The 27,882-nt window shown below is 34.2% G+C and overlaps 4 protein-coding genes across 6 annotated transcripts; 3 read left to right on the top strand and 1 right to left on the bottom strand.

Annotated features, from left to right (window-relative positions):
* The first annotated feature begins 18 nt into the window (after positions 1-18).
* Positions 19-5,579, top strand: LOC127138626 (zinc finger CCCH domain-containing protein 64). The gene is made up of 10 exons (XM_051065111.1): positions 19-217; positions 291-564; positions 1,106-1,235; positions 1,363-1,482; positions 2,296-2,413; positions 2,787-3,226; positions 3,424-3,709; positions 4,009-4,102; positions 4,488-4,633; positions 4,798-5,579. The coding sequence occupies exons 1-10, from the start codon at positions 146-148 to the stop codon at positions 4,924-4,926; spliced, it is 1,809 nt and encodes a 602-aa protein (XP_050921068.1). The 5' UTR covers positions 19-145; the 3' UTR covers positions 4,927-5,579.
* A 738-nt stretch (positions 5,580-6,317) lies between these two features.
* LOC127138624 (receptor-like serine/threonine-protein kinase ALE2) lies at positions 6,318-10,678 on the top strand. 2 transcript variants are annotated; one of them, XM_051065106.1, is made up of 8 exons: positions 6,318-6,728; positions 6,811-7,146; positions 7,256-7,375; positions 7,462-7,833; positions 7,976-8,269; positions 8,774-9,172; positions 9,528-9,771; positions 9,922-10,678. In XM_051065106.1, the coding sequence occupies exons 1-8, from the start codon at positions 6,638-6,640 to the stop codon at positions 10,520-10,522; spliced, it is 2,457 nt and encodes an 818-aa protein (XP_050921063.1). In that variant the 5' UTR covers positions 6,318-6,637; the 3' UTR covers positions 10,523-10,678. The 2 variants fall into 2 exon arrangements, with proteins under 2 accessions (XP_050921063.1, XP_050921065.1); XM_051065108.1 differs by having other exon boundaries at positions 6,322-6,728; positions 6,811-7,086.
* A 3,051-nt stretch (positions 10,679-13,729) lies between these two features.
* LOC127138627 (uncharacterized) lies at positions 13,730-15,956 on the top strand. Its single transcript, XM_051065112.1, has 4 exons — positions 13,730-13,917; positions 14,001-14,101; positions 15,580-15,658; positions 15,746-15,956. The coding sequence occupies exons 1-4, from the start codon at positions 13,915-13,917 to the stop codon at positions 15,791-15,793; spliced, it is 231 nt and encodes a 76-aa protein (XP_050921069.1). The 5' UTR covers positions 13,730-13,914; the 3' UTR covers positions 15,794-15,956.
* A 5,436-nt stretch (positions 15,957-21,392) lies between these two features.
* On the bottom strand, positions 21,393-26,040 carry LOC127138625 (beta-galactosidase). Of its 2 annotated transcripts, none has more exons than XM_051065109.1 (17): positions 25,739-26,040; positions 25,568-25,663; positions 25,354-25,466; positions 25,188-25,254; positions 24,418-24,510; positions 24,149-24,292; positions 23,877-24,071; positions 23,706-23,793; positions 23,449-23,567; positions 23,195-23,359; positions 22,908-23,080; positions 22,704-22,813; positions 22,486-22,595; positions 22,285-22,395; positions 22,082-22,192; positions 21,796-22,001; positions 21,393-21,709 (listed from the first exon to the last, which is right to left on the bottom strand). In XM_051065109.1, exons 1-17 carry the CDS (start codon positions 25,898-25,900, stop codon positions 21,601-21,603), a joined length of 2,172 nt encoding a protein of 723 aa, XP_050921066.1. In that variant the 5' UTR covers positions 25,901-26,040; the 3' UTR covers positions 21,393-21,600. The 2 variants fall into 2 exon arrangements, with proteins under 2 accessions (XP_050921066.1, XP_050921067.1); XM_051065110.1 differs by having other exon boundaries at positions 24,149-24,288; positions 24,414-24,510; positions 25,739-26,038.
* Positions 26,041-27,882: the final 1,842 nt, after the last annotated feature.

Here is a 27,882-nt window from a genome sequence, read left to right as displayed (position 1 = left end):
TATGCATTTATTACTTTTACTTTTCCATTTCCAAAATTTTAACCAAAACTACATTCTTGATAAATTACTCCTTGAAAGTTACAGTTGACCCCAAATAGTGTGACATTGTGCTTTGGCCTCCATTTCAATCAAAGTTCATTTCGTTATGGCCCCTAGAATCCTACTCTGCGGCGACGTTTTTGGCCGCCTAAACCAGCTCTTCAAGCGCGTCTCATCGGTTAGCACCTCTCTCTTTCTTTTTCCAGGGTTTTGTTTTGTTTTGTTCATAATTTCAATTAATTTTAATTCAGGTGAACAAATCGGCCGGTCCTTTCGACGCCCTCTTGTGCGTCGGCCAATTCTTCCCTGATTCACCGGAGCTGCTTGATGACTTCATGTCATACATTGAAGGCGGCTCTCACATTCCCCTCCCAACGTACTTCATCGGCGACTACGGTGTCGCCGCCCCTAAAGTTTTGATGGCGGCTACTAAGGATTCCGCCAACCGTGGTTTCAAGATGGACGGCTTCAAGGTTTGCGATAATTTGTATTGGTTGAAAGGCAGTGGCAAGTTCAACCTCTTCGGTATGCTTTTTTTCTTTTTTTACTTCCTGTAATTTTTTAGTTTCTTTCTGGTTTTTAATTTCAATTTCAATGTTAATTTCCAAAATGCTTCGCAAAAATGTAACTGCTGATTAGTACTTGCCAGAGTTATAGGATCACATTTTGTTCATTTTTTTTGCCTGCATGGAATGCATATGTCTATTGAGTGAGGGGCCTGTTTGGATTAATTTATTTGAGTTAGGCAATGTGAAACTGTTTGGAAGAGTTTATCCATAAGCGCTTATATGACAAAGGTGCTTAATTAAGCTCTTTATTCAATCATGATGAGGGTATCTAAGTGTGGATTGGGAAATGTGTTTTGCTTTTAGTTGTTGATTATGCTTATGTGATCCGTAGTAGACATTGGTTTAGGTAGTAGTTGCATAGCGATTACATGACTAAGTGATAAGTTTTGGTGATCACAATTATAAATAATTGGTAATGTTTGGCTTCCTGATTTGTCTTTCAACAGTGGAATACTTGTTGGGAATTGAGTTTAGTTCCTTGTTGTACTTATGTGCAGGGTTATCTGTCACCTATTTATCTGGTAGGAAATCGTCGAATGTTCAGCAGTTTGGAACTTTTAGTGAAGATGATGTTGATGCTTTGCGTGCGATAGCTGAGGAACCTGGAGTTGTTGATTTGTTCTTGACATATCCTTGTGTCGATGTTAATTAATTCTTGATTATTCTTTGTCATACATACTGTATTTGGGCTTAATGGCACTTGCTTGTTTTCTAAGACACAATCTGTCTGTTGATTTCCTTGATTCATTATTACTAATGAATGGCCAAGTGGGGTTACAAATGGAGTAGCTGCTTCAGACATTCCTGCTGGATTCTCGGAATCTAGCGGCAGCGATTCAACCATATCAGAGTTAGTACAAGAGATTAAACCACGGTAAATATTGGATAGATAGCTCACAGTCTCTCCCTTGTCTGATTATCTATGCCCCTCCTCTGAAACACAAAAAAGGATCAACTACATTTTCTTGCAGAATGTTTCACATGCGCACAATAGTGATAAACAAATTCCGAACTTTCTGTTCAACAAACATAATTGTATGCATAATCCTGATTTCATAGTATTTGATGCTCTGCACTTTTAGCTTCGAAAAGATAAGCCCTCAAGTTCTTTGTTCTATTGAATGTATTTTGTGTTTTTCCATATACTACCTTTATCAAATGTAAGCTCATTGAAAAAAAATTGTCCCTTTGTATGAGTCTCTTTTCTAAATGGCTAGATGTGCTCAATCTTTTTTAACAGAACTACCCTTAATTATTCAAAAACTTTGGAAAATCATTAGTTCAGGGATAAAATAAGTCCTAATAATTGGAGGGCAATTTTGAAAAATCAATACACGTTGTTGATAAATTTAATGTAAGTAACAAGATTACTTAATTTTTTTAATTCTAGCAAATTGGTTAACAGACTTGTATTTAGGGACACACGTAATACGTGTTATAGGTATTATATTTGCAATCCTTATATCTGGGAATGGCAATCTCGAAGTGGTAAAAAGAAAATGGGATTTGATGGGACTCATTGTTAGCAAGATTTTCTAATAAGAGGTTAACTCATTCACTAAATCAGTATTAGTGTCTTATTTTTCTGGAGGAATTTGCTATGTCAATTGTGCCTTTTGTGGAATCTCTTTTAGTCTTTGCGAAAGCCGATTCTTTGATCATAACAGTTCTTTCTATTTTTTTGTAGCTATCATATTGCAGGTTCTAAAGGTATCTACTACGCCCGCGAACCATATTCCAATGTTGATGCCGTGCACATTACCCGTTTCATCGGGCTTGCATCTGTTGGAAATAGGGATAAGCAGGTTTGGCTATTCTTCTTTAGCATACTGCTGTCTGATATTGATTTGATTTGATTATATTTTATTTGATCAAAGTTCATACTTGTGAGTTCTTCTAGATTTTTTCTTTAGAGTAATGCCCACGAGCTGTTATGCAAAATATCTTCTCTATCTGTTTGTGTGTGCCACTAGTTGCTGTTTATTATATACATATCTTTGGATTTTCTGGAGAAGGGGATGAAAGACAGGACTAATCTTATAATTACTTAATTACGGACCTGTCAGTTTAAATCATACATTTTTTCCTTGTGAAGAAAATAAACCTTCCTTTAGGTATCTCTCTCTGTAAGGCAAATACTTTCATTACCGTTAAATTTTGGTCACTTTTGCGTTTCAGAAATTTATTCATGCAGTTTCTCCAACACCTGCATCCACCATGTCTTCAACTGATATTGCCATGAAAACCACAAATACTACCTTATCACCATACACGTCCCCAAAGGAAAAAGCTTCTCCTAATGACACCGCAAAGAGATCTGGTGACTCTGATTCTCAACATTGGAGATATGATGTTTCGCAAAAACGACAGAAACATGAAACTGGAGATAAGTTATGTTTCAAATTTGTATCTTCTGGCTCTTGTCTACGGGGAGAGACATGCAATTTTCGACATGACACAGATGCAAGGGAGCACTGTTTGAGAGGTGTTTGTTTTGATTTTTTGAACAAGGGAAAATGTGAAAGGGGTCCAGATTGCCGCTTTAGGCACAGCTTGCAGGATGAAGGTGATAAGCATCCTTCCAGGAAGCCTGGATCAGAAAATACAAGGTCTAGCAGGTGTGTCTCTTGATTAATTATATTCTGTAGTGAATGTATATTCTGTTATTTAGTGATTCTTGACTTGTGAATTTGTGAGTGAAGATAATTCTGAAGTGGTAACTAGTAAGATTTTGGTTTTATTATTCCTCATCTGTTTATTTGATTTATCCTTTTAAAGCATTTTTCCCTTGACAAATTCTACAATACAACTGCAGATCAAGAGAATGCTGGTTTTGCTTGTCAAGCCCCAATGTGGAGTCACATTTAATCATAAGCATTGGGGAAAATTACTATCTAGCACTGGCTAAAGGTCCACTTGTGGAAGATCATGTGCTGATAGTACCTGTTGAGCATATGCCAAATACTTTATCTTTGTCTTCTGAATCTGAAGCTGAGCTCTTACGATTTCAGAACAGTCTAAAGAGATGTTTCAAGAACCAAGAAAAGGAAGTCATATTTTTTGAGTGGGCTTCCATACGCGGCACTCATGCCAATCTTCAGGTAAATGAAGTTTCTGTTGCTAGTTGCGAAGTAGTTGAAATCCGGACTAGGAAATGCTCTTGCACTATGTTTATTTAATTGAGCTGGCTTTCCACCCCCTCCTCTGTACCTTTCATGGCTGTCCACCTCCCTTTATATGATTTGCTTAATTCCACATTAGATATCCAATCTGTTCGTCACTTTTTGGGTTCACTATTTTCTGTTCTAACAATAGTGGCTTCTCAATTTAGTTTCATTTATTTCTTGCTTGATCAACTGTAGTTTTATATTCTCATTGGCATTCTACCCTTTTTATGCAGGTCATTCCCATTCCCTCTTCCAAAGCAGTTATGATTGAAAAAGCATTCAACTTAGCTGCACAAAAGTTGGGATTTGAATTTGTGGTGAAAAAATGTAAGCATTAATCTTTAGGCCGTGCTTTATATTTCAATTCTATGAAACACTGACACCAGACATGACACTGATACATCGACGCCGGTAATAATTGAAAGAATGAATAAGCTAAATGTAATCACATGTGTTGGTGTCGTGTTGGACGCCGGATGTGCCTTTGTTCAGCGGTGTTGGTGCTTCAGGTTATTTCATTGCTTATGTGATCACTGTCAGACCTAGATCTTTTAAGTTCTCCATAACCCGTATTCCCCCTTACTTTTCATACCAATCTTCACTTATTTGTTATTTGGCTTGAAAAATAATCCTCAATTTATTTTATCTGGGAAGTACAACTTTTTTTTTGGGTTTCTGTTGCATTCATATGCTGTTTTTCTTGGCAACTCAGTCGATAGCATTTCTGATGGAAGAAAGTTTTTGAAGACACAAACTGATGGGAATTCAAGCTTGTTCTATGCTGAAATCCCAGGAGGCACAATTCTGCTGCACCATGTTGAGGAGAAAGACACATTTCCTGCTCAGTTTGGACGTGAGGTAGGCTTCTAAAAGCAAATTACTTAGTGAACACAGAAACATATCAATATATATGTCTTGACCATAATTTTTTCTTGAAGAGGTCTTCAATGATTAATTTATTCTTTATAAGATTATGACTATTGTATTTATCAGAAAGAGTTAAAACTTGAAAATTGAACCAGGTTCTGGCGGGGTTGCTTAATATGGCAGATAATGCAGATTGGAGGAATCGCAAACATAACAAAGATGAAGAGATGAAAATCGTTGAAGATTTCAAGGACCGATTTCAAGAATATGATCCAAACCGTTGATTGTTCCTTCATTAAATTCTCAATTTACAGTGATCCCATGATGATTATGTTGACTCACGCAAGCAGGATTTCGAACTGAGGTGTATATCTGTTTAAATTTACAATCAACACTTTTCTGTTGCTTGGTTATTGGGACCAACTGATTTTACACCATTTAACCTCATGAGTTGGTGTTGGGATGCAACTTGATAGTCCTACAGGATTTCAATCGGTCACTTTTTGCAGCAGTTTCTGTGGTGAGCTTCACTTTCCTTTCAAATGGACTTCTTGGAGCTTGTATCTTCAAGTCTGAATGGCAACTTTTGTGTGACTATATAAGCACATGTCTAGAAACCTCAACCGTTGGTATTGGCGTTCTAAATATTTTCCAGACTGTGAATGACCCAAGCTGAAGTGGCTATCATATCATCTAGGCTTTATGCGTTGGTAAATGGTTAACCAGCAGCAGCTGCCCGCATTTATGTTTTGAAACAGTTGGGTTTGCACCCGCGTTATGTAATTATCAATATCCTTTTTTTAAATGTTCAGATAAAAGATACTCTTGCATTTCCCTAGAGTGACACATTTGTATCATCTCTAAATCCGGCTTCAACCTTTTTATGGAAATTCGACTCTGTAGAAGCTAGTTTTGGTATTTATTTTCTTTGATTTGATTGTTCCTTTTCATTTGTATTTTTGGTGTCCAAGGACTATAACATACTCATTCTGTCCATAATCAAAACATTTTATTGTTGTTTTATAAAATCAAAATATAATTAGCAGGTTTTTTTCCCCTTCATACCCTATCCTCTTTTGCATTTGAGACCAATGCTCATTCACTACAATCCAAGTAAACAATCACGGAGATTGGCTGTTGTTGAGGGAAATATTAGAAGTCAAATCCCTATGTCTCTTGTCTCTTTCTGTCTCCTCTATGACAATACCTTAGATTCCCCTATTAATTATTATTCTCATCATACTGAGTACTTTTTTTCATTGAATCTTAGCCCCTCAATATCTTTCGGCAAATGTTTGGTCATTATTTAATCAATTAATATGAAAAGGTTATTGCATGTTTGCTTTTAGTCACGGGTGCTACATTTTTCATTTGTATTCGCCAAAAAACAGATGGACTCATCTCACCAACTCACATTGGAGTTTAAACCCTTTCAAAATCAATTATAAACTGACAATTAGTGTTATTTTAATTAATAATAGTTTAAATTTTTCTAAGATTACTGAAATATACAAATATATATATATAAAACTAGGTAGCCTCTCTGCCCCACTAAACTGCCTCTATCAAAGATGAAAAAAAAATGATTTTCAACTCACCATTTTTTAATTCTTTTGAGGTCCCTTAGAGTGCTTATGGACTGTGAATTCACGTGTTAATATGTCTGTTCATTAAACTAACCTCATGGAAAAAGGTTTCAAGGTTTCAACTTTTAGCTTTCACATGGAAATTTCTAAACTCTACCAATGCCAGTGCTGATTTTCGCTAGAGACATATTGATTTGGCCTTTTGGGTTTTGTCCTTTACAACAAAAACAATTATTGGTTGTACTCCATAAATTGTCTTATCATTGTTTTTGGTGTCAATGTGACAGTCTTGCTTTATATGTGGCTGTGTACCTTCTTCAATGTAACCTGTTCTTTTGTTCTTTGCTATTTCTGGTTACCAACTTGAGAATCAGTTGATTTGAATCACTTCTGAGGAGATTGGAATGGGATGGAAGTGGTTTTGGCACTGATGATGCAGTTGTTGAAGCTCTGCATCATCATCATCATAGGTTTTGTAGTGGCAACCCAAGGATCCAGAGGTAGGTGCTTCCTTAATCTTCACATTTCTTTGTTGATGTTAATGAAATAGTTTTGATTAGTGCAAAAGAAAATCACTTGCAGGGCCATTATCACCTCCTGCATCAGCTCCAACTCCTCAAAAGAGTAAAGAAACCAAACCATTCATATCTCCAAGTTCAAGTTCTATAGCATTATCACCACAATATGAAGTTGTTCCTTCTCCAACAACACTGCAAGGAAATATGCCACCATCTGTAGCTCCTGCAGCACAAAAGGCAAGACAATTACATCATGCTCCTCAGCCATTAACTTCAGCTCACTCTCCTGCGTTGACACCTTCAGTCTCAAACTATAAACATCATCATACAAGGAACATAGGTACCATTCCTGCTCCCGCATCATCGTATATGGTTTCTCCTCCTATTTCAAGACCCCGAGGTTTAATCGCCACACTCTACTTGACTGATTTATTAAATTGAGTTACAAATAAAGTTCTTGGCTGCAACTGAATATATAAGTAGTTTTAATTTTACAATTTTTGATCTAGATAGAGCAATTCCTCCCTCAATATCACCAACAACTGGTAGACAAAGACATCATGTTCCTCCTAGAGTATCTCCACCTGGTTCTTCTTCCAAGACACTGCCACACCCACCTCCTAATGAAGGTTAACACTTTGTTTACTTAGTATTTTTTGAAATTGTTCTGAGCCTTATTCATCATAATTAAATTTAATTTTTTTAATCTTTTCAGATTGTTTATCAACTGTATGCACAGAGCCTTATGTAATTTCTCCTCCTGGAGCACCTTGCAGATGTGTCTGGCCAATTCGAGTAGGTCTTCGCCTTAGCCTTTCTCTTTATACGTTCTTCCCTTTGGTCTCGGAGCTGGCTTCTGAGCTTGCCAGTGGGATTTTTATGAAGCAAAGTCAAGTTACAATTGTGGGAGCGAATGCAGCAAACCAGCAACCTGATAAAACAGTTGTCCTTATTGATTTGGTGCCACTCGGGGAAAAGTTTGATAATGCAACAGCCTTTTTGACTTCTCATAGGTTTTGGCGTAAAAAGGTTGTTATTAAAGCCTCCTACTTTGGCAACTATGATGTATTATATTTGAACTATCCAGGTAGGAACAATTGGCCGAATTCTGTGATCAAATCTTGTGTATTCTCTCTTTGCACATTCCGTATTTGTTTCCTTTTGAACGAGGGTTGTTTCTCTAACATATCCTATTATTATTATTATTATTATTATTATTATTATTATAGGTTTACCTCCTTCTCCTCCTTTACCACCTTCAAGCATTACAATAATAGATGGTGGTCCTTATACCACTGGTGGCAATAATGGAGGGACAATAAAGCCCATTGGAGTTGACATACAGAAGAGGCAGAAAAGAGGTGATCTTAGCAGAGGATTTATTGCCATCATTGCTATTTCAGTTTTTGTAGCAGTTGTTTTATGCCCTGCAGCTGCCTGGTTCATGTTTAAGTTCAAAGTTCCTGTTACTCATCCGGCATCAACTCCGTGGCTTTCATATCCTTCTCTTACCAAAGCACCAGGTAAATACAACCAGGTGAATCAGTTAGTGCATTTTACCCTCAGTTTATTCCTTTGTCTCAATGTTTGATTGTTAAAAAAGAATGCTATATTGTTAGACTTCTCATATGACTTAGCAGTTATGTTTTTAAATAACAATTATTATATTATTAAGAGTGGTTAGTGGAGAATTATTATATTATTAGGAACAATTACGTTTTAAGATAAGGGAGAGATTATCACGGTGGAGTTTGATAGGAAAAAGGCTATTTTGGTATTATGGAGGTGCAGACCCTCGAAGTTCTTTGGTACTACTTTGTAATTAAAGGGATTTTCCGTATTTTCTTCGATGTTCTGTGGTACTACTTTGTAATTAAAGGAATTTTCCTTATTTTCTTTTATATATCAGTTGATTCGTATCGTATATCTACAAATAGAAAATTATGTTTCTTAGCACATGTTAATTGTGACGGTTTGATTCTTTTATCATTCTATAGCCCTTTTCTTACAAATCTTATGAATTTCAGGTACTGCTGGATCATTAACTGGAGATGAAAGGGTTGATTCTGTTTCCTCGTCATTTGAATCTGGCATGGCCGCTTATAAAGCGTCTGTTAAGACTTTCAGCATGAATGACATTGAGAAAGCTACTGATAATTTTGATTCTTCAAGAATACTTGGAGAAGGTGGTTTTGGGATTGTTTTCGGAGGTGTCCTTGGAAATGGGACAAAAGTGGCAGTCAAGGTTCTAAAAAAGAGGGATGATCTTCATAGTAATCATGAATTCTTATCTGAAGTTGAGATGCTTAGTCGTCTTCACCATAGAAATCTGGTCAAGTTGATTGGTATATGTACCGAGGAAGACAGCTTCCGCTGCTTGGTTTATGAACTCGTTACAAATGCAAGCTTGGAATCACATTTACATGGTACTTGAATCTGCTTCTTGTTTGCTTAATTGAGTCTTTTAGGCTTTGTTTTGATAAACAACTTAATTAAAAGCATATCATAACAGCATTACACTTATCATATAAATGCTTTTGAATAAGTTATTTCTATACACAAAAGATGAAAACAAAGTCAAATTGTTTTCATAAGCTATTATGGAGAACTTACAAAAATAAGCTGAAAACAATTAATGTTCATGTCATAAGCTGTTTCCATAAGCTCTCTGAAACAGTCTTAAAAATCCTTATACAAGTAGATAAGTTCAAATAAACCAATTCCATCAAGCCTTTAGTTGTTCAATATAATGTTTTTTTCCCTTACTTGGTCTTGTGATAGGGGTTGACAGAGAAAAGTGTGCACTCGATTGGCGTGCTAGGATGAAGATAGCTCTTGGTGCAGCTCGTGGTTTAGCTTATCTGCATGAAGATTCAAGTCCATCTGTTATTCATAGGGACTTCAAGTCTAGCAACATATTGTTGGAAGATGATTTTACTCCAAAAGTATCTGATTTTGGATTGGCCCGGACCGCCGTGGACGAGGAAAATAGACACATATCAACTCGTGTCGTGGGAACATTCGGGTACAAAGTTTTCATACCTTATTTTCTCTTCATGTTGAAGACTTAGAGCATGTTTGGTTTGTGAAAACGATGTCTATTTGTCTGTTTTTTTCTGGTTGATTTTCACAATCACGCATTTCCTGATTTTGACGATTGAAAAAATGAATTCAGCTACGTGGCTCCAGAGTACGCAATGAACGGCCATCTTCTCGTCAAGAGTGATGTATACAGCTATGGCGTCGTTCTTCTAGAGCTTCTGACAGGAAGAAAACCTATAGACATGTCACAAACTCCCGGCCAAGAGAATCTCGTTGCTTGGTCTCGTCAATTTCTCACAAGCAACAAAGGATTAGAAGCAATAATAGATCCATCTATAGGACTCGACGCGCCTTTTGATAGCGTGGCCAAAGTAGCAGCCATTGCTTCAATGTGTGTTGAGCCAGAAGTATCGAACCGTCCATTCATGAGTGAAGTTGTCCAGGCTTTAAAACTTGTATGCAGTGAATGTGAAGAAGAAGAAGCAAAAGAAGATGATGGTTCAAGAAGTTATAGCCAAGAGCTCGAGGATTTATCGGTTGTTGATAATGATATTGAAAATGGTTTGTCAGCATCAGAACTATTCAGTTCTTCTGCTAGAATTGGTAGAATGGAGTATGAAACATTTAGAAGAAAATCATATTCAGGTCCTATGGGAAATGGAAGAAGCAAACAATTGTGGCAGATAATGAGAAGGCTTTCTGGTGGTAGTGTTAGTGATCATGGAACTATATGATCAAGTAATTACTATAGAGAAATAGCGTCTTTTTTATTTGTCTAATTTGTGGATATTGTTTTTCATGTATATTAAAAATAAACAAAATAGATAGAGATGATGATTATTTTTTGATGTGCTTTTAAGTTTTTAATAAAATATAATGTTTTGAGAGTAGTATGTAGTTTTAAATAAAAGATAAAATTAGAAAGTTTTTAATAAAATATAATGTTTTGAGAGTAGTATGTAGTTTTAAATAAAAGATAAAATTAGAAAAAGTAACTAATAATATTTTGGTGCGATAAAAATGTAATTGAAAGAAAAAATAATAATATAAAAATGAGAAGATGAAAAAGAAAGAATATAAGAGAGAGGAGATTTAAGTAGAAGAGGTGAGACATACATGACAAAGAAGATGAGAAGAATGTGTGATACTATTAGAAGAGATTTGAGAAGGTTGAAACTGAAATCCTAAGTGTGAGTAAGAGATAGTCGTTTTTAATTGGAAGGTTAAGCATAATAGGTTTCAGTTTTTGGTTGGATGTGAGATGAGTGAAGTTTGGGTTGTAACATAATGCAGTTTGATTTGGTTTAGTTTGGTTTGCAAAATAGAAACTTCAAACCAAATCGAACCGCGCAGTTTTGTTGAAAAAGTCCCAAACAAATCCGAATCAAATGTGATTTTTTTGCGGTTTTGGTTTAGTTCGATTTGATTTGCAGTTTTCTATTGGGTTGATTCAGTTTTGAAAACCCTTATTCGCATCCACTTAAATCAGACCATTTGACGCGTAACGATAAAATGTACTTCACATGACCTTTAGATCTTCATTCGTCTTCAGTTCAAAGCTGGTGAACTGCATCTTCAGTTTGCTGTCAAACGAAGGTGAACGATACCCGAGTTTGACAACTCTCCGATTATATGTGTATCGCAGTTTCTGTTTGATTTTCAGATCGACGAGAAGTATGTCTTCTCAGAAATCATATTAAATTTCATGTATAATTCACCTTACAATATCCGCGCAATTTAAAACACACTCACATTTTCTTGATCTAGTGTCATCACATTTCAACTTCTGAATTGGTGGAACATACGTGCCACTTCTCTCGCATCTCATGGTTGTAAATGCTTGTCTTCTATTTGAACCATTGTTAGACCTTTCGATTATATGTCAAACTCCAATTTACTGGCCTCCATGCGGACCCATTCACGCATATGTTCACTAGGAGCAAACATTTGTTTATTTCTAAAATGTTGATCAAAATCTATCTCGACAAAAATCAGTTTAATATCATCATTCACTTCATCCGGATTAACATCATCCTTCACTACGTCCGGTTTTACATCATTACTCACAGTAGCTTTAAAAAATATATCCGGGTGCACCATATCTAGTACGAAGCAAAAAATAAAAATGGTTTAAAAAACTCACGGTAGCAGTAAAATCTAGATATGCACATCCGAAACATAACCAGTTAAATTAAGAGATGCACATCCGGACGTAACATACATTTTTTATAGCTCAAGAACAAAATTAATGCAAGCGATTGGGGATAAAATAAGTCAACTTTATCATAAATCGCAGTTTCTTTTACTCTTTTTGATGTGATAAAACACAAGAATGATGATTTAGAGTGGAAAAATTGATTGAGAATGAATTCTTTTTAAGGGTTTTGGGTTATGAAAGTAATATGAAGTGTGAGAGAGATGATCATGCAAGGTGTTGTTATATTCAATTTTATGCTTGACATTTTCGGAGATGCATTTATGAAAATATCATTGAATGGTTAAATAAATCAGCTCAATGAAAAATGTGAAGTAAACGGGGTTCGGGGTTACTTTCGGAGATTCATCTTCGAATACACCCTAGAAAATTTTGCTGATGCATCTCTGAATCAATTTTTATGCAGAATTGAGTGACAACTTGATTTACAAAGGATGAGGTGATCTAAGGTGCATCCAGAGATGCATATCTGAAAACAGTTGAGGAAAAATTCGAGTTTTCAATGATGTGAGTCGCATCCTAAGGGTGAGAAAAGAAATCGCCAAATGTTATACCGAACATGAATCCAACGACAAATAAAGAAAATAAAGTCCACCATTAGTCTACATAACAAACACCGAAGAGGAAAGAAAATAAAAAAGGAACTACTCCAAGATAACACGGGATATAATTCGGCCCAAAAAAGAAAAAAAAAACTTTCAAGACACCACCAAATACTCTCCACCACCAAAGCTAAAATTACTTCCCCTCCTATTGGCTTAGACAAAGAGTAGGATTCTCATGACACACCAAAAAAATACAAGAGTTTTTCGCCTACCTACCAAGATATTATTTCTAAATAGGAAAAATTCTCTTATCTTCCACATCCTTTAGACCGGTAGACGAACCTGAAAAAACGATATCATTCAGGATTTTTCAAATTGCTCAAACAATCGTGTACTATATGATAATTAAACCACCTATCACCTTAAACCTACCTCCCAACTAATAAAAAATACAAGAGTTTCCCTCGTACCAAAGAGTTTCCCTCATACCAACCAATATATTATTTCTAAATAAGAAAAATTCTCTTATCTTCCACATTCTTTAGACGGGTAGACGAATCTGAAAAAAACAATATCATTAAGGAATTTCCAAATTGCCCAAGCAATCGTGTACCATATGATAATCAAACCACCCATCACCTTAGACATACCTCCCAACTAATAAAATACAAGAGTTTCCCTCATACCTATTAATGTATTATTTTCAAATATGAAAAATTCTCTTATCTTCCACATCCTTTATACCGGTAGACGAACCTAAAAAAACGATATCATTCAAGAATTTCCAAAAATACCTAAACAATCACGTATTATATGATAGTCAAACCACCCATCACCCTAGACCTACCTCCACACTAATAAAAGAAAATGAACTAAGATTCCTTAAAAGAATAAAGCACCATCCCGAATATACTCGACCAAACAAACTCTCTTTTCTATTGCAATGTTGAACCCTCTCCTTTTTATAAATTTTTAAGAATGATTCAATTTATGTAAATTTCATTTAAAATTACAAATTATCATGTTAAATTAACGATGAATGAATTAAAATATATTATTATTTTATGAATAATATACTAAAATTTTTTTTGAGGGAAATTAATCACATATTTAAACTGTGTTAAAATTAATTAATTTAAAGTTTTTGTATAAAAGGGTGCATGGGTGAAAAGTGGGCGTGTTGAACAAAATATGGGCCTTGACAGTTGGGCTTATTACAAATAAAATCTTTTCAGTACAAAAAGTTGACCGGAAAAGGAGACGAGAAAGTACATAACCGAGTTCAGTGAGTGAGAACAAACGAGTTTGTGTTCACTTTGCAGAAGCTTTTTCAAGTTCGGAAGGTGCAAGATCTTCGCATTCTATCATGGTAATCCTCCGAATCCATTCAATTTCGTTTTCAATTTCATTCTACATATTTTGATTTTGCGTTTTTGTTTCAAATTGTGGAAGGCTGCAAAAGCGATCGCGAGTCCTATCCCTGATTCGTTGTACCCTACACTCTCCGTTTTCACACTCGCAATCGGTCTCATCTTAACCGCTTCTTTCTTCATGTAAGTTCCGATCTCATCCTTCTTCCTTTTCGATTTCTACATTTCTGGATTTTTATCTGAATTTGCATGGATTTAGCAATTTGATTGTATGTTAGCAACTCTGGATTTGATTTTGAGATCTAGACTGTTTCTTGAGGTTAGTAACGAGTTAAGATAGATCATTTTTTAGGAGTTTGTGTTGATCGTGGATGCAGATTTTCCTTGTTAGGGTGGAGAGATTTTGCAGATGCGAGTTAAAGTTAAATTGAATGTATGATGTGTAATTCATTGAATTTGAGAAAAAAATGCATTCTGAAGAATATTCTATAGCTCAGGGCTTCAAAATCGACACAGATATATTTGTGATTAAGTCTAATTTATTCATTTTTCCAAATTATTATTAAGTGTCCGTGTCGGAGTCTGAGTTCAGGTGTCCGTTCAAATTCAACTGAATCAGTCCCTTTTATACTTTTGTTGTTAAACCAGTTGATGCACTTCTGAGGAGCATGTTGTTTGTCACCAAAACAGTTGTAACACAAATGGAAGTGAAACTTAACTGTATTATTTACTGAAGGTATGTTTACAGTATAGAAGAAGGGAAAACAATAACTATCGGCAATCGAATAGTTCCTATACAATCCATGTTCCAGCCTACCACTCAGTTCATCCCCACGTGCTCATATAGCCAGTAACCATTCTCTAGATAACGAACTTGCGCATAGATCTAGATTCTCTCATCAATGCCACATCAGCAGGCAGTTATGAATCACACCTTTCTTTATTCTTTTGTAGACTTGAAATTTTTTGGGCTCTGGGACTAGGCTATAACATGCATTATTATTTCAGCATGTGTTGTTAGTTAAGATCTTGCAATTTTTAGAGCTTCCATTGGACCTAAAATATGACGGGCATTCTTCACCCTAAAAAATTAAATTGCACTTTAAATGTTAAAATAAATAAAACTGATCTGTTACTTAAATTATCATTATCTATTTTTTTTTAAAATTTATTTATAATCTCATGAAGCAGTGGTGATTGCCATGAAATGGTGTTTTTTGTAAGGCTGGGTATATATGAAATGTGATCGTGGAACTGATTGATACAGTTGGTATTTTGATGTATTAGTGATGGGTGTGTTTAATGGATCTGACCTAGTTTGGATTGGCTTATAGTGTATTTGAGTTTTTCAGTTAATATATTTGTATAGATCTCACTTAAGCAAAAGTTCTTACAAGCTATTGTTTGAAGAGAGAGCTTAAAAAATTTGAGACGCATAATCATGATCTGAGCTTCAGCGAGAAGCTATTGTTTGTAAAACTCAAGAATTATTGTGCAAGATTTTTTAATATTTCATTTTCTTCAAGTGCTTCTTGAGAAGTTTAATCAAATTAGCCCAGTCTTGTATTTTTATTTTGATTGATTAATATTAATGATGAAGTGCGATCTTGAAGCTTTGTGATATCTTGTTATCATTCAAATGAAATCTGTGTTTTTTGCAGTTATGAAGCAACTTCATCTAGGAAAACCCGTTCCCTTGCTCAGGAGCTGATAACAGGGGCAGTTGCATCAGTCTTCTTGGTATGTATTATTTATACTTTGTTTGACGTGATACTTGTGTAAGGTTGGGAACTTATGCTCATGTCTTTATCTTCCTACTGATAACAGGGTTTTGGGTCGTTGTTCCTCCTACTTGCCAGCGGCGTGTATGTCTAATCATTCGACATGAAACTGTGAAATTTTTGCTAAGAAGATAGCTTTAATGAACATTTACATGAGACATTTTAGTTTTACAACTTACTAGAAAATTATGTTCTTAAACTGTGCATGACGATTCTGGTTATGTTTAATGCTCAAGAAGATTATGAATTGCTGAATATATGCTTGAAACTCTAGTGGGCTTTCCATAAATAGATGGGTTGGATCTTGGGTGTGGATTTTAAGCTTCTTTGTTCTTTTCATTGATAAATGAGAAGAGAGATGCTTTTAACTAGGGGTGGCAAACGGGCATGTCCGCCCCGTTTAGGCCCGCCCCGCAAAAGCCCACAAAAAAACGGGGCGGGGCGGGGCGGGGCGGTCATAGTTGAGGATGTGGGCATAAAACTTAGGCCCGCTCCGCAAAAATGTGAGGGCGGGGCAGGGAAAGCCCGCGGGCACGGTATTATTTAAGCCTAAAAATACAAAAATTTATGTAATACACGTGCCCGCAAAAGCCCGCGAAAAAAATGGGGCGGGGCGGGGCAGACACATTAGAGGGTGAGGGCCTAAATCATTGGCCCGTCCCGCAATAAAGTGCGGGCAAAACGGACATGCCCAGTGGGCCGGACCCGTTTTGCCACCCCTACTTTTAACACCAAAGATGAAATATACAGGAACAATAGCAAGATATAGAGAATGTTGCATGCAATAACAGTTCTATCCAAATTTGGATGATTAAAAATTCCCACATTCTGTGATCTAATTACCGTTTTCACCATGAGATACCTTGCGTGAATAGTTGAATACCACACCAAAACAATATGCTTGGGATGAAGATGAAGGAAAAAAATAGCGAACCGTAGTGAGAAAGAAGGTTGAATGGTAGTTGAAATGAAAGTTGCAATTTAACCGAACTATGCGATTTCCAGATTGCCAGAAACCATCTCTACCCTCGTATAGATAATAAACAGATTATATGATTTTCTCACTTTTTTTTCTTCTTTCATTTACATTACTTTTATGAAAGGAAAAGATATCCTCAAGTGAGTGTGAGGTTTATCTTTCTTTTCAATGTAGGCTATTTTTTTTCTCAATTGCATTTTTATCTCAATTTTTTTTTAAATAATCAACTTAAAAAAACTCAAATAACTAATATTTTAAATTTTTTATTAAAGTAATCATGTTATAAACATTTTTTTTGTTATATAGAGAATAGTCTGTGGCGCTTGCAGTCTGCCTCCTATTTTGTATTGTTTTTTTTTATAAAAATAGGTAATTCTCTTTTAACCATTTGTCATCCATTTTCTAATTCTCTCCTTAAAATTTTCTTCAAAGTGTCTTATATCATCAGAAAAAATACTAATTTTATTATTCGACAATAAAGTTATTGATGAATATTCGATTTTAGAACATTGAAACTTCTGAGCATCTTGAGAGGAGCTTGATTTGTTGATTAGATGGAGACATTGGAGACGATGAAAATATCAGAAGAATTGAAAGACTTGTTACAGTGTTCAACAATAATGAAGAACATCATGTTTGAGAGTCAGTTAAAACTGAATGTGATTGTCGTATTATAATGCATAGTTTTGATGATATTGTCATTATGGTTGTAATCTCATAGATATGTTGTTGTGTTTAGTCATTTTATTTGTTTTTTTGTGTTATTGGTTTAATTGTTGTAACCGAAAGTTGTAATCATTATAAAAAGAACGTTTTCAATATGAAATTAGATGACTACATAAAATAAACTACATATCAAAAGCAAGACTAAAAGTAAATTCAATAATTATGTTGTGGAACCTGCTCCAACGTTGAGACAGTTTGTACGATTGTGTCCAGGCTGTCGGCATGTACTATGTATTCTTATCATTTTGTTCGTCGTATCCATTTCGGTTCGAATACATGTGTTATTAGGGTGACATTTTTTCTTTCTTCACATATTTTCGTTGTGCAAAACTATGTCCCCTTGATATGTAGGCCAATAATCATCCTTTGCTACCACCAGAAAGTTATTGTTGTACACATTGCATACGCTTATGACTTTGTAAATGACGTATAGTAGGTTGGAAGGGTCTTGGTGAGCATGTGAACATGTCGCTACCCGATAGTATCCTCATGGCCTCCCCTTATTATGGTCCATTGTCTCATTTACACTGAACCAACTTCTATGACAGTCAAACATTGTAACCACACATGTCTTAACTTTGTCAGTTTCCTCCTTAATAAATTTCACATAACTTTTACTGAACAACTGTCCCGATTGTAACACTGAACTCCATTTTGAACCCATGGTCTCAAACAGTGACCCTAACCTAAAATAGGTTGCTCTCACCAACGAGGCTATTAGTAGGCTTCTGATGCATTTGAAGACAAAATTCATTGATTCCACAAGATTTATTGTCATGTGACCCCATTGATGACCATTGTCGAATTCCCTGGTCCAATTCTCCACTAGAATATTATTGATCCACCTTAATGCATCTTCATTTGTCAATCTGATCTCTTCGCGGTAGTGTTGGAATGATGGTTTTGTTAATGCATACTCTGCGTTTACTATAACATCCCAAATTTGATTAATTTATATAATTGAATTATTTAGAATTTTATTTAATTATTTTGGTGTTTGACGTGCCTTTAAATAAAATTGGTGATTTTATGTGTCGTTGGGGTGTAGTGGTAATGGTAGGGTGTGGTGAGAATGTAGTAGTTTGGTAGAATAATTTAGAAACTAATTATAATAATTCACATTTTAATTATTATTATAAATAAAATTAGAAAATTGGTAAAAATAAGAAATTGAACCAATTGTGCAAATTGAGGAAAGTATGATGCGAGAGGAGAGAAGTTAAAAAATTGGTGGAAAATAATAATAATTAGGCAAGAGTACTTAGAATCCTATATATTCTAAAAGTTGAGCGAAAATTAGGGAAGAAGAATTTTCTTCTTCATGTTTGGAAGGAGAGCTAGGTTTTGAAGGAAAAATTAATATTAGTTGTTTGATTCGTTATTGTTGCTGTAAATCTAAGGTAGGGGGGGGGGGAGATATCAATATGTGTGTATTGCATGATGGGATAGAGAAGAGAGGTCCTTACTCTAGTTAGAGTTCCATGCTTTGCTTGATGAATTGTTGTATCATAAAAAATTAGACTTTTGTTGGTTGATTATGTGTCTATATGTGTTTCTATGACTGAATCTATGTTTGAGTTATCTGAATATGCATGTATAAAATTATGCTATTGATGAATATTTGAATGCTTGAGTCGTGTTCATGATTTTTGATGAAATTATTGATCAATATGTGTGTATTGCATGATGGGATAGAGAAGACAGGTCTTTACTTTAGTTAGAGTTCTATGCTTTGCTTGATGAATTATTGTATCATAAAAAATGGACTTTTGTTGGTTGATTATGTGTCTATATGTGTTTCTATGACTGAATCTATATTTGAATTATCTGAATATGCATGTATAAAATTATGCTATTGATGAATGTTTGAATGCTTGAGTTGTTTTCATGATTTTTGATGGAATTATTGATGAAATTGTTGATGGATTGCTATGGATCATGATGAATATAAATGTTACAATATGTGATGGTTATGATAATAGATTGGGATCATGTATGGGGGATAAGGATGAAGGAGAATGATAATCGTATGTGAAAATTGGAAATTCTGGAAAAAACACAATGTCAATCGATTGACATTCTTGATGCAATCGATTGCATGCATCTATTTATGGAAAAATTATCCATGAAAATCAATTGTCATGTTGGAGCAATCTATTGCTCAGCGATATTTTTGGAAAATTTTGATATGGAAATCGATTGCAAGAGTGAGTCAATTGATTATAAAAATTCATAAATACTATAATTAGGCTTAGGAATTTTGAAAGTAAGTAGGAGTACCTTGCCATTTAGTTACTTTAGAGATAAAAAATTAAAATTATAGAAAAAGGCATAATTCATTATAAAAAAATTCATAAATGCTATAATTAGACTTATGAATTTGTTTCATAGTTATCTACTACATAAATCTAGATATTGTAGGTATACACCACTAGATCACGTTTTAGCCTCATATATTCAGATACTAGATGAAATAATTAAATGGATCATTGTCCAACATGCTTCTAAATTCTGTTGAACACCCTTACTTCTTAGTTTCTATTTCTTATTTTGACCAAGTGACAACCATAAATTATTATTATTCTTTGCTCACGTCTTTTCGCAATTTCACGACTTGAAAATCAACTTAAATTAATACAATTTATATGGACGAATACTCTTACTTTTAACACTTGCTACCATTTTGACTACGCATAGTTGCACATACAAAGCAACCTACAACTATCATCATCTAAAGGTCAAAAGATCTTTGTGTTACAAATATTCAATTGAATGACCAATTCTCTTGAATGATTTCAATGAATTTAGCCACCTTCTTTGAACCCCTTATGATGGTCTCATCATCATGATACTGAACATGAAGAAGAAATTTGCATTTGTCTTTAATATTATGAATGAGAGGGTGTAACACAATAGAAAACATAAGTGTCCCTAACAAGCCTCCTTGTTGCACTCCAGTGAATGACATAATATGTACTACCCATAGATAGAACATCGTTGTTTGACCATAAACAAAATTAACCCACAAAGAAATAGAGAGACATTTCACCTTCACCTCATGAAGTAAGACCGATCAAACTACCATGTTGAAAGGATTCCAGAAATATACGGTGAGAATAGCCAAAGAACCATCTTCATGTCACTTGCTCAATACCTTGTTAGTATTGTGCAAACTAAACTCATTACCATTAGATACTACGAGCTTAAACTATAAGTCATTGAGATATTGTACCACATATTTATCGACTCCTTTCATATCAACCTTAAGCACTAGATTCCTCCAAAAAGAACCTTAAACAATTCGGTGTATCCCATCATCAAACTTCAATAACGACGTCCAGGATGAAAAAGCTACAAACTCTGTCAAACTCATAAGGCATCTTCCTCCTAGCCATAAGTTAATAACTAAGTGATTGCACATAAAAGATCTTTTGCCACAACAAAATCTTCTCCACATAATAAAGTGTTCAATATGCGTTGGACTCTCAAACCATCTCTACCGCATGATGTCATTTTGGGAAAGAATTCAATGCACTTGAGAATAATGTCAATTTCAGCCACTAAGAGGCATGAATTGGTATTTAGCAATAAAGCACGAATACGATACAAGTATCAGATACGATACATATCCTATACAGCGATACGTCATTAATTAAAAAATACTAGATACGATACTTTTAAGATACATATATTAAAATTATAATTAAATATTTAGTTAAATTGTAGGTAAATTAACCAGCTTTTAAATTTAGTTCATAAAGTTAGGAGAAAATAAAAAGTGGCAAATAAAGTATTATTCTGAATAAAAATATTCTATTATAAATAATATTAATAAGTAATAATTAATATGAATGAAATTTTAAATATTAGTCACGATAAGAAGTTTGGGAAATCAAACCAATTTTGAAAAATGGTAATTATATATAAATACTTAATTAGGATATTAAAGTCGGTGACTAGAAATGAAATAAGGGTAAAAAGACAAAGGTTTAAATATGTGTAGGAATAATTTATTTAACTAAAATATAATACAATTTAGAGGAGTGATTTTAAGTCAAACAACCTTAAGTCACTCCTCATCTGACTAACTTTCAACATTTTTTTCATAGGAACAACACTTTATATACTCTGAACCTACAAATACTTATTGCTCACTTTTTATTTGCTAAGTTATTGCATCACATGATCCCATCTGCTTAGGCTGTTCTTTTCACCAAAGATATTCCAGCAGGGTCACCTCCCCATTCTTCAAACACAACCAAATAGTTCTCACTTGAGCTCAACCATGACCTAGGAACATGGTACCTGTCCAATTCAAACAACAATATTTCATGATATATTCAAATTAAACCATTCACTATAGTAAATTACTAATGTACTACAACTCTTACCATTTTTGGGAGGCTTGTCCGCAATTCGTCCGACATTTTGTTTCTGTATAAGTTCCGGCATAATAACAATCGCCACATTCCTCACGCGCTTTATATCCGGGCCAATGACGTCCGATGTTCCGACCGTTTATCCATACTTGACCCTTTCCCATACTACTCATATCTAGAGCTAATGGATCATTTCCGGCTGGTGTACTAAAAGTTGTCTAATGACATTGTAGTACAAAATGATTCAAATTTAGATGATCATAGTGACAGAAATAAAACATGTTGAAAATTTACATACCTTGTACCATGTCAAAGGTTGTCCTTTAGCCAATGATGATCCTTCTACCCAATTTACTGATTTACTTCCACTTTGAGTGTAAAGTTGTAAGGCTTCACCCTTGAGACCAATCTACACCAACAACAAAATGCAAATGAAATCTCTTAATGATTCATTACTCAGTTATTTCTTCTACCAAAAGGAAACATGGTTAGGCATCAAACCTTGTAAGACCATTTCTGTCGAGACAAGTCTCTATTCCCTTCGTTTAGACCCCCGAGTGTGACCGGGCCTAACACCCCAGCATTCCATTTTTCATAGTGCACGCCGACATTCTAAAATTAATCCAAAAAAATTTATATTCATAAAAATTTGAAAGCGATAAAAATAGTTAAGATGTAACCAAATTTCAAGAGAAAACTTACCGGGAGACCGACAGTAATACTAAGCAAAGATATCTTGTTATTTCCAGCATTTAGTTTAACATTCTTACTAAATGTCAATTTAGGAAACTTCAATGATCCATACTCAGTACCTAAATTCAAGCATAAGATGATAAATAAGTAAAACTGCAGTTTGTTATAGCAGGAAAGGAAATAAGAAAATAAGAAAAGAAAGAATATAATTTGCTAGTTTTATTGACCTGAAAGTTGACCGTTAATAAAAACATGCATAACATGGCCTGCTGAATTTATTGTAAGAAGAGGAGATTTTCCATTCTTTATAAAACCTTCATTCTGATCAATGTTCACACTGAACACGCGATGATAATATTTAGTCGATGAAAAAATAATATAAAGTTCAAACAGAATAATAAAGAGGAAAATTCCAATTGAAAGAAACTTACTCTGTCATATACCACAAATAATCTGTAAAATCTCGTGTGACATTAACTTGCTCCCATAACGCATATGCTGTGAAAGAATCTTTCACAGTGGAATAGGATGGTTCTTCATTATAGGACTGCCAAGTAAATGGAGTGTTTGTAGCAATCATCTTCATCGGGGATTGAATACCAACCTGTACAAATTTTCACTAAATCTTCATACAAGTTTGGTTTAAGACAAATCATTAACGGTTCGGTTCGGTTCCGTTTTACCAAGAAAATGGCTACAACGAGAAGTACTATCTTACCTTTGCAGTGTTGAAAGCTGCAGTTTTGCAGTCAGGAAGAATGGTAATAGACCAAGGCGGTACGTCATATTGTCCATTTCCAAATTTAATTGTTGCAGAAGATTTGGTGTCGTAATTCCCAAGAAAAGCAACACAATCACCAGTTTTTGGCTTGAAAACATGAACCTAACACAATATTAACAAAAGTAAGGAAAAAAATTAACAAAACTAAAACTTTTTTTTTTGAAATTCTCATAAAACCATGTAACATTTACCTCCAAGTTTTTTCCAGGCCAATATACTGTAGAATCAGCCGAGAGTAAAACTGGTTCACATTGCTTAATTACTTTATGCAAATATTTCAAATGTCCCCATTTTGGTTCGTTCAAAAGTCCTGATAAGAAATTAAGTAACATACTGATAAGACAGTTCATGATTCGAATCTCACTCATAACATGATACGGACAACTTTTATCGAATAAAAGTTGAGTATAATGTACAAAATATCTCGCACAAGAAGTGTAGAACATACCAAATTCATCAATGGGAGCATCAAAGTCATAGCTTGTGGCAATAAAAGGCCCACCAGATGTTCGATCAAAGTTAGTTCCTCCATGATACTAAACACAAAAAAATTGACACATTAGAGTGATTTATTTCAGAGTTTACAAAGAATGAAATGAATACATAGTTTTATAATTACCATATAGTAGTTAACAAATGTGCCACCATTTTGCACAAATCTTACAACAGAGAAAGCCATGTCTTCCGCCGGTCTACGCGGAACTCCGCCGCCAAACTCTGTGTACCAGCTACTCCAATTCTCAGTCCACATTTTGGGTTTATAGTCCTTGTTGGGCTTGAAGTTTTCACAATAGTAAGCATTGCAAGTATCAATCTATTACACAACATAAATACAAATTAGACACGATTCAGACACTTTTTAGATTCATTGAATAATAAAAAAGAATTTACAATAGGATCAGGAGCATCTTCTTGCTTGCACATGATCCACGGGACGCCGGTATTTAAACCAACAGCCATTTGAGAAAACCATTTGGTGTAAGCTTTTCCAGGAGCGCCAATTTCCCATTCCACTGGTCCATACTCGTTCTCTATCTATCATCATATTCAATTAGGATCATTATTAAACTTTGTAGCAATAATATGAATATAAAGAACTTCTCTGTCTCTGGTGTCTCTGGGACACTCGTTAGCATAATGTTGAAATGACATTTACTTGCCTGAGAAAGAATGATCGGACCTCCTTGCGTTTGAAACAATTTCTCCGCCTTCATCATGTCAACAATCTTAATGGTAAATTTTTGCATTGCTGCCTACATCATCAAAAAATATTTGCTTTTTTTAGAAAATTTTCAGAATTTCATAATCAAATAGTTTATTAGCAGCATAATGAGTGTGAAAATTAAATTGTAGAAGGCTGAAAATTTTGTAATTGGGTTAAGAATGAAAAATGTATAATAGTTTTAAAATTTGAAGATATGCATGAAGCAAGAATCAGTAAATAATTAAATGTTTTGAATCCGTAAATATATTTAAGATATTGGATAAAGAAACTTTGATAGTATTCATCATTTTACCTTAAAGGTGTGCATTATTCCAAAATTATTATATTGAATTTTGTATTTATGATGATAATGAGGATAATATTAATACTATATATTTCGGTCAGCTCAATATATTTTTTTTAAGCAAAAAAAATTAAATTTAATTCAAACTTTTAAATTATCTCATGCTGTGAAATTTAATTCAAACTTTTTTTTAATCATAAAATGGTAAAGAGATTATTAAAAATCTTGCATTTAATCTTTTTTTACGATAGACTAAGTGATTAAAATGACTTAAATTCAGACTTAAGAGTAAATTCTGAACGAAGATATTTAATCTATTAATATGAAATTTATGATGAGTTAAGCATTGTCGATACTATACATTTTTTTAATGTGTGTTAATTGAATAAATGTGACATTAAAATAATGATAATAATTCAAACCTTGAAAGGCTCATTATCTGTTCTGAATTCAATTCCTGGAACATACTTAAGCCAAACTGGAAATCCTCTGTACACATTATTAATGTAAGCATATTATTGTTCATTTTCAATATCAATATTATGCTAATCATATAATAAAATATATAGAATTATAAGAATTGATTACCCTAAGTTCCATTCAGCACATGCATAGGGACCAATACGAAGATGAAAATAAAGTCCAGCTTGTTGCACCAGTTTGATGAACTTAACCAAATCATACCTATCTTCAAAATAATACTATAGTATTTTATACATAAAAAAAAATGTATTAGCCTTCTAACTAATAACATTTTAACAAAATTAAATTATATTTTTATAAAAAAATATATTCTAATTACCTTGCCAGGAGAAGGTTCATGCCCATTCCAAAACACATAAGATTGTATAACATCTAAACCTCCATCTTTAGCTTTTTGAATAAGATCTGGCCACATCTGTTTCAAAATTTCATATACATCAAATTTATTTAATTAATGCATGCACCATATAATATAATATAATATAATTACCTCTGGTGTGCTTCTTGGATAATGAATGGATCCAGAAAATAAAAATTTTCTCTGTCCATTAACAAGGATGGCTTTGTTATCATAACTCACAGAGGCATGGACAGAACAAACCCAAAGAAATAATAGAAACGTTAAGAATTTTGTCTGAATTAATTTCTCCATTGGTAGTTGAAGGGTGTGTATGGTGTTGAGGCCTACATCTTATTCATTTATATATACATTTCAAAGATCAAATGATGCATAGCTTTACAGCTTGGAAATATTTCTTTCCTTCCATGGTGTTGATCCCAATCAAAACAATTTAACCATTTCCGTCGCCTTTGCGAATGCATGTTTTTTCCTTTCTTATTTCTTATGATGTGGATTAGTTATTGATTAATCAATTGACTTAAATGATTAGTAATTAAATTAAATTATTAAATTAATTAAGTAAGTAATTATATATTTATTTAAATTATATGTGATTAATACGAATAGATATGGATGATTTATTTTTTGCACCCCTTCGATTCGGTTTTTTTGTCTCCTATTCATCTTGATCAAATGGTGGATTCGAGCGTTCAATGAAGCCGTTGATTTTAGATTTGGTGTCTCTCCTCGCGGAAGGAAGGTGTTTCTAGTCCATCAGAGGTTGAGAGTTCTTTATACATCTTCGCTCTCAGATTTTTTGGGCCTAAATTAGACAGTTTCTTGCGTGAGGTTGAGAGTTCTTTATACATCTTCGCTCTCAGATTCTTTTGGCATAAATTAGACAGTTTCTTGCGTGATACGCCTTTATTTGAATAAATAGTTGTATCTTCGTCTAATGGTTGTGATTCTCAGTTTATTACGCATATGTTTTTTTTTCTTTCAGTGAATGAGTTTAACCTATTATATTACTCCATGTGAGAGATTGGATGTTGTCCTTTATCAATGCACCAAATCCTCATCACTTGCTTTGGTTTCAATTTTCCCTATGAGACACTGACAAATTAGGTGATCGAGCCTATTTCAGATTAGTTCTTTCCTCTCATCTCTTCTCAACCGCTAGATATGGGTATATATAGTCCTTTTTCTTTTATTGGTTTTTGTATGCGTAGTGTACCAAGGTTTCTTCCAGAGGAAGACTTGAGTCCATGTGAGCTTTCTTTGTCTGGTAGCTTAGGAGGTGCTCCCTTTTCTCGTGTTTCTTGTGTGGTACAACCTATTGCAATATCATATAGGATTTCAACTAACCATGACGAGAGGGTGACAACTAAGGTTTTTCATTAGAAAAAACAAGACTTAAATAGTCTTTTGATCCCGGTAAGTTAGCGAGTTTTTGATTTTGGTCTCTGTAATTTATTTATTTTTGGTTTGAGTCCCTGTATATCACTTTTTTTGTTGCTTGTAGTCCTTAAAACTAAAATCCGCAGGAAAATCCGAAGTCAAATCCGCAGAAAACCTGCGGATTTTGCCTTTATGGACTAAAACCAACACAAAAAGTGAGATATAGGGACTCAGAACAAACTAAATAAATTATAGAGACCAAAACCAAAAACTCACTAATTTACAGGAACCAACAAACTATTTAAGGCAAAAAAACAATTACAGTATTTTGTTAAGCAAGTGATAAGTTTGAAATGGCTAGATTATGAGGGTTATAGAAAGAGATCGCCAACTTAGGTATACTAGGAGGTATATAAGAGGTTTTTGATGTTAGTTGAAGCTTTTAATGTTTGTGGGTTCATAGTAGGGTTAAGAATCAAAAAGTGAAAGAGCTTATTATTTCAAAATCCCTTGACTTCTTGGATATTCATGAAACTATGTTAAGTGTTATTTTGACATATCTTATTCTTTCTTTATGGAATAATTTGTTTTTGTGAGTGTAGCTTATCTCCGTCTATCGAGAGTAGTGAGGGTCTCTTCTCTACCTGGTGTAACTCTAAAGGTTGTTCTCGTTTCTCCTTATGTGGGCATGGGTACCTTGGTGTTTGTTTATTATGGGGAGCTTCTAGATATATGTGTTTCATTTTTAATGTTTATTATAAGTGTTCTTTGTCTTATAAGATGGTTATCTAGGAGGACATGGTAGCTAGAAGATTCACCCTTGGGGGTGCGATGTGATGTGTCTTATGAGATTTTAATTCTATATGTACCTTTAATGAGAGTCTGAGAGGTGTTGA

Source organism: Lathyrus oleraceus, chromosome 4, assembly GCF_024323335.1.
Source record: "Lathyrus oleraceus cultivar Zhongwan6 chromosome 4, CAAS_Psat_ZW6_1.0, whole genome shotgun sequence".
In the NCBI taxonomy this organism is placed as follows: domain Eukaryota; kingdom Viridiplantae; phylum Streptophyta; class Magnoliopsida; order Fabales; family Fabaceae; genus Lathyrus; species Lathyrus oleraceus.
The sequence above is the reverse complement of the archived record's forward strand: the minus strand, read 5'-3'. Positions and strand labels throughout refer to the sequence as shown.

Bases quoted from the DNA above. Each gene is read 5' to 3' on its own strand.
- LOC127138624 (XM_051065106.1), top strand. From the start codon at position 6,638: ATGGAAGTGGTTTTGGCACTGATGATGCAGTTGTTGAAGCTCTGCATC. The intron at 7,147-7,255 runs GTTTAATCGCCA...TTTTTGATCTAG, and splicing joins TCCTATTTCAAGACCCCGAG to ATAGAGCAATTCCTCCCTCA. The intron at 9,772-9,921 runs GTACAAAGTTTT...AAATGAATTCAG, and splicing joins CGTGTCGTGGGAACATTCGG to CTACGTGGCTCCAGAGTACG.
- LOC127138625 (XM_051065109.1), bottom strand. From the start codon at position 25,900: ATGGAGAAATTAATTCAGACAAAATTCTTAACGTTTCTATTATTTCTT. The intron at 22,814-22,907 runs GTAAGTTTCTTT...TCGCGTGTTCAG, and splicing joins TATTTGTGGTATATGACAGA to TGTGAACATTGATCAGAATG. The intron at 22,396-22,485 runs GTAAGTTTTCTC...GATTAATTTTAG, and splicing joins GTATTACTGTCGGTCTCCCG to AATGTCGGCGTGCACTATGA.
- LOC127138626 (XM_051065111.1), top strand. From the start codon at position 146: ATGGCCCCTAGAATCCTACTCTGCGGCGACGTTTTTGGCCGCCTAAAC. The intron at 218-290 runs GTTAGCACCTCT...ATTTTAATTCAG, and splicing joins TCTTCAAGCGCGTCTCATCG to GTGAACAAATCGGCCGGTCC. The intron at 4,103-4,487 runs GTAAGCATTAAT...TTGGCAACTCAG, and splicing joins TGAATTTGTGGTGAAAAAAT to TCGATAGCATTTCTGATGGA.
- LOC127138627 (XM_051065112.1), top strand. The intron at 14,102-15,579 runs GTAAGTTCCGAT...TGTTTTTTGCAG, and splicing joins TTAACCGCTTCTTTCTTCAT to TTATGAAGCAACTTCATCTA. The intron at 15,659-15,745 runs GTATGTATTATT...TACTGATAACAG, and splicing joins CAGTTGCATCAGTCTTCTTG to GGTTTTGGGTCGTTGTTCCT.